Genomic DNA, 6,000 nt, shown 5'->3' on the forward strand with positions numbered 1-6,000 from the left:
TGAGCATGATCCCTGCACCTCTCCACTGGGACCACAGCAGAGATGCCACCTCCCACACCGCAGCCATTCTGTGACTAAATGCAGCCTCCGGGCGCCAGTCACCATCACCACATATTCTTGCAGATTCTGCAGGTTTTCTTGTTTTGCCTAGTAGCTGAAGCTTCCAGCAATGCAATTGCTCAAATCACAGCAAAGCATTTCCATGGTCCAGCCTTTCCCAGTATCCCTCTGCATGTGCCCTGGACACTCAACCTCTCCATCCTTAGCTCTTCCTCGTGTCTCCCTCAGAGACATGGTAACCCATCATTCCTCCACTATTTTCATTGCTCTCCAACATCTCCTGATTAACACAAGAGAACACCACCGCTCCCTGCGCACCCGTACAGCCTGCACCATCTCCAGAGCAGGTTCCACCTCGATCCAAGCCCTGGTGTCCAAAGGCAGCACAAGCAACTGCTGGCAACCAATGCCCATTGCTGGTATGGAGATATTCACCCGTGAAGGAAGAGACTTGGGGTGCTTGCAGCCTCACAGTTTGCTGTAGAGTAAACCCCTACAATCTGTGTTGGGTTACAGGTGAGCACCTACCATTGCTTTCAGTGCTACCTACTGTTTCGTACACAAATCCACAGAAGTGCTTTTTAAATGGACTTGGGGTTTCATTCATGGACCTATTCTGCCTTCTGCAGAGATGCTATTTACCAACAGACAACTTAGTTTGAAGTAAAACTCTTGCCTGGCATGAAAAGGGTCAGGATTCAAATCTCAGAAACACGAGGTCGGCAAGAAAGCTGCCAGCTCTGGTCTGACCCCGCTTCACCTGCCAAGGGAAGCACATGCTAGGTTACAGCTCCAGCGGTTAATTCTCCTTTACTCACAATATTGCCCTGACCAAGTGACCAGTGAACTCCAGCGAACATCTGTGGCCCTTATTTTCAGGAAGCAAATAAAAAAATCCCAAATCTCCATGGGGCATTAAATACAGCAGCCAAAAATTGCTGAGCACTTTTTGAAGCCTTTCTGGGTTTGAGGCGAATAAGGTTCATTTAGCCCAGACTCCCTTGTCGTGCATTTCCCCATTTTCTTAGAATTAGAAAGGTGGGGGCAGAAAAATCAACCCCATTCATTAAACCAGTTAAGCGCACTACTGCCAGGAAAAGCCACAGTATTTGTAACCCTAATAATCCAACACACACCTCCAAGCACAGCTCATCTTGGACGGAATAACGTCTGTTTTAAAAGTACCTGCCTCTCTCTAACTTGTCATGGCATTTGTTGACAACCCTATTGAAAGCCGCTCTCAATGCAGCTGTGAAGGATCTTTCAGCACCTCTTTCTCTTTCCTAGACAGTTTTTGAAAGGGAGGGGAGAAAAAAAAAAAAGCCATCAATACAGGGGGAAAAAGGCATCAGCAGCCAACATCAGCTGATGAAGCGCCTCACCTGGGCCCCCAGCACACCGCCTCCAATTAAATCAAAATGGTTTGTTTTTAATGGTCTTTTACACTGACAAGTGGGCTATCATTCCAGGCCTAGAGAGCTGTCAGGGAGCCGAGGCAAATCCTCCGTTGATAATGCCCAATGCTTCCAATTAGGAGCCGAGGCCGCTCCTGGCGCACTAACGATTCCCCAGCCTCCCCCAAGGCCCCTTCGGCGCTGGCTGTTTCGTCTTCCCTCTTCCTCCGCCGCAAATTACTGACACAAAACGGAGGCGCCCCGGTGCCTCCTCACCACGCCGGGCCCCGGCCCTGTTGGATTTAATGAGGTGATGGAAGTTTTTGCGGCTCTTTCGCTAAATTCTTTTCTTGTTTGACAGCTGCTTGAGTGTTGACCTTATAAAAGATTTAGTGTTTCTCATTATTTTCTGTCAAGCTTTACAAGTGATAGCTTCACGGAAATCATTTGCATCTCGATGTGCGCGCGCGCGCGGTTTTTGTCTGTACAGGGATGCTCGGCGCGGCGTGCGTCAGTGTGTACACCCTACCTCTCTCCGTATTGTGTATTTTATTCCCTCCTCCCTCCCTGAAAAAACCTACAAACATGGCACTGTTGTTTTGGGGGGAAAAAAAAAAAAACAGGAGAGGACTTAAAAGGTCCAGGATTTGTTAGACTTCTGTAAATGAGGGAGGTTTTGAAAAAGGAGTAGAGATTGGTTTCCTATAAAGAGAGCTCAAGAAAGTGTTTTGTCACCCACTAAAAGGATTTGATCAAACGGATGATGGAAAAACTCGGCTGAGTCTAGGGCCAGCTTTGTTGTTAAAAGTGGAAAATCATACAAGGCTGGGAAGCTGCCTTTGAGCAGGAGGGCAGAGCCAGGCAGGTGCTGGGAGAGGAACAGGTACAGCCGCATCTCCCTGCGGCCGAGTGTGGATCCTTCCAGGGCAGGAGGAGAGCCTGGTGCTGCTTGTTACCTACTTCAGCCCTTTTCATGAGTTTTTTTTTCTCAACTTCTCCTACAAATCATCACAAACCATTTAATCCAGCTATAACAATTAAAACTTTCCCCCAGAAGCTGAGCTTACTGACCACCCAAGGGTGCTCACAGTGCCCAGCAGCTACGGCACACACACCCCAGCACCTACCTCAACGTCGACAAGCCCAACACCAACAGCACCCACAAAGCCCTGGTCGGTCACTGGGGTATATGGTCTGCTGCTGTCAGGGGAGCTCTGCCTTCCCCATACCAGCTTCACCTTTCTGCATCTCACATGCAATTTATTAGTCCTCCATTAACATACCTGTTTCTGCTTGCAACGTCCATGTGGTTGTACTAATGCTTGACAAGCGATCATTTACAGTTCTCCAATTTAAAACATTATCATAACTGAGAACCCAAATGAAAATAACTCCCAAATACATATTTAAGTTTTAGGAGTGATAAGGTTTTTTTATTACCCCTCAAATTCTTTGAAGCAAGCACTGGCATTACAACATCCCAGCTGCAAGTGTCCTGCAGGTTTTAATTTGTCAATAAGAAATGCAATGAATAACAGCAAAACATTCCTTCTAATCAGCAGCTAAAAACCATTGCAGCTGCATCATCCTGCAAGGAAAAACCACCAAGCTTGAGCCTACAAACTATATTCCCATCCTGCTACAGCCAAAGCTCCAAATCCATGATTCAGACAAAATCCTGGCATAACAGCCCATAACCACATCAGAGTAATGGTCAAGATCATCAGCTGTCTCTAGAGGAAGTACCTTTGGGTTCATCATTTAAAATATGAATTAGAAAAATCAGAGATGAGGATTCATCACTGGCATTGACTTCTCAACACCAGTCTCTGTCATAAGACCTTTGACCCAAGGACACCTTTATCTTGATTCTGATTACTGGCCCTTGTTATGAGAGGGTTTCTCAGTTTTTAAAATAGCACTTGTCCCCTGTCCTACACCTGGTGCTTCCCACTTACTCACGCTGAGGGCAGAAGCTGGCATCCCTCAACTTTGTCAAGGCTCTGCTAATTTTAATTACTGCCAGTTGTGGCTCAGTGTGATATTTCTCACCTGGGAGCTTTGTACCAAGACTGGAGAGAATAAACTGCTTTTTCCTCCCCTGCGGCTTTAACCCAATCCCCGGCAGAAATTTTCCTCTGCCCATTTCCCAGTGCTGGTGGGCAGGGAGCACGATGGGGAAGGCAGACGCACATTCAAGAGAAGCAGCTCAGCTGTCCTTACCTGCAGGCACTGGATTTTTCCAACAATCCCAGCTCTGAGGGAAAAACTCCCACATCTTTAACGGGAGGCTGGAGTTGGGCCAGCTGGGGATTGTACCTGCCAGCTCCCAGGGGCTACCCACCTACTGTAGCAGCTCTTGGTTTTGCCTCCCCAACCTTTCTCTCCCAGAGAGGGGTTACGTCACCACTGCTACTTGTGAGAAAGCAAAAACATCCAGAAACAACTGTCTGAAGTTAGGCACTCAAATGCATATTTAAGTACCTGAACGCCTTCCTCTGGTGAGGGGGAATAGCTAAATACGCTTTGTTTGTCTTGATTAATGAGATCACTAGCAAGCTTTTCAGGGCAAAGACTGCTGTGTATTTTTACATATGCAAAACCTGACATCCAGCCAGCCTGAGCAGGGTGGGGGAAGCGGGAGGCAGCTCCGCACACCCACACAAGGCAGATGTATGGCACAAGGAATTGTGTCGGGGCAGGTAAAACCCGTGGCCCACCCCCACGGTAAACCCACTCCTTACATGAAGACACACATCTCAGTAACTCTGCGTCTACTGTACAGGTTTGCTGCATGCAGCTGTGTGTAAACCCGACTGCTCACCCCAAAGGGCCCTGGCACTTTCTCCCCCTTTGTTTATTTGTCAGGGGCATCTGTTCACCCCCTCCCCACCTCGAAGGTGATTCCTGGGGAGACACTGCTTGTGTGTTTGTTGGGCTGGTCATGCAAGAATCCCTGGCCTCAAAAGGGGCTTCCCTGGAAGCTCTGAGCCCATCCTGGCCCCCTCAGTGAAGCACACAAGTCCTGTGTTGTAGGAGAGGAGTCAAATTTATTTCAGGGTCCACCCTAAGGCATGCCAGCATTTGAAAATATCAGACAACCAACACACTGTAGTAAGACTACAGGATCTTGTTACTAAAGCAGAATAAGAATTTCCTGAAGTCAATCAGAAAACTAGTCCTCATTTTAAACAGGTTAAGTGTTTAACTTCAGCTGGAGCAATGTCTCCCAAACAGTCAAAAACCGCTGCGCTAATCTGCAGTCTCTTCCCTGTTTGTGCTACAACCTATTTTCTTTGGCTGGCTGCTCGCTGTAACCAATCATTTATCTGCTCCTTTCGTTATAGGTTGGGCCTCATCTCAGTACTTTTCCAGACCGTGACGCTCGTAAAAAGGCGTTCAGTGCCTCCCATTGAGAAGTGCCTGTGAGACGTGGTCCCCTTCCCCAGAACATCCACGCAGCGAGGACCACAGCACTGCTGGGCACCACAGCCCCTAGACCCTGCGATAGCCATAGGCAATAGGCTTTCTCTCTGGTTTTAAGAAGTTATGCTAATGCAGATATAGCCAAATAAATCATAAATAAGAGAGGAATTATTCTGTCTCAGCCTGTTCATTGCTTTGTGTCAGATGCACAACACCTTACTCAGCCCGATGACCACGATTCTCATTGTGCTCAAGGTAACACTCACACCAGGAACAGAGCAGTGTTTGCACCAGTACAGCCCCAGAGGGAAAGCAGAACAGTCTTCTTCACTGTCTGTTGTGAACAAATACATTAAATGCAACCATATCCCAGGTGATATTAAGTCTATAATATCTCATAATCATCATCAGTCCTTCCCATTTCTTTGCCAAATAAGCTTCCCATCACTGCCTGATTCAGCAAAGCCCTTGTCTATGTGAAGGCACACAAACACCTGCTTTAAGCATGCTGCCAAATTGAGGTCTCACCACAGAGCGATGCCTTCACTTGAAGATGGCTCCAGCCAGTTCCACACTTACCCTCGAATAGCTGCTGGTGCCTCGTGTCCCGCAGGGCTGAGCCTCCCCAAGCAGCTGCTGAACAAACTCAAACTCCACCAACACCAACTCAACATCACAGCACCCAAACCCCAGCTTGGTCACCAACAGGTGACAGCAGAGGCTCAGACAGGTACCAACACATATAAAATCCATCTCATCCCAACAGGGTGTTTCACCTTAAGAAAATATCACTTGGTAACAACTGTGAGTACTTTAACTGTGCATCTCCAAGATTGCTAGAGGAATAATTAATTACTCCTACGTAGTCTGCTCATCATATCTACCATTATAGCTCAGATTGTACCAGATAATATTTAAGTCCAATGTTAGCTTTCAGTTTTCATATTCATCATCCTGGTGGCACTCAGCGACCTCAGGTGTGTTCACCCCAGGATGGCCTGGACACCCCAGGGCCATGCTCTGAGAGGTGACATCTGCTGTCCTGGGCAGCCCCAGCTTCATCCCCAGCTCAGGAAGGGGCCAGTAACAAGCACTGCAGAGGGGGTGGATGTGCCCAACA

At 47.8% G+C, this 6,000-nt stretch overlaps 1 protein-coding gene across 1 annotated transcript in view; it reads left to right on the forward strand.

Moving 5' to 3' along the window:
- CFAP77 (cilia and flagella associated protein 77) overlaps window positions 1-5,020 on the forward strand; it is a 61,619-nt gene extending 56,599 nt beyond the window's left edge. Inside the window, exon 6 of the mRNA XM_030000491.2 lies at window positions 4,802-5,020. Coding sequence (XP_029856351.1) covers window positions 4,802-4,870 — 69 coding nt within the window. The 3' untranslated portion in view covers window positions 4,871-5,020. The remainder of the gene's footprint in view (window positions 1-4,801) is intronic.
- The last annotated feature ends 980 nt before the right edge of the window (window positions 5,021-6,000 follow it).

This window comes from Aquila chrysaetos, chromosome 24 (genome assembly GCF_900496995.4).
Source record: "Aquila chrysaetos chrysaetos chromosome 24, bAquChr1.4, whole genome shotgun sequence".
NCBI classification, from domain to species: Eukaryota; Metazoa; Chordata; class Aves; order Accipitriformes; family Accipitridae; genus Aquila; species Aquila chrysaetos.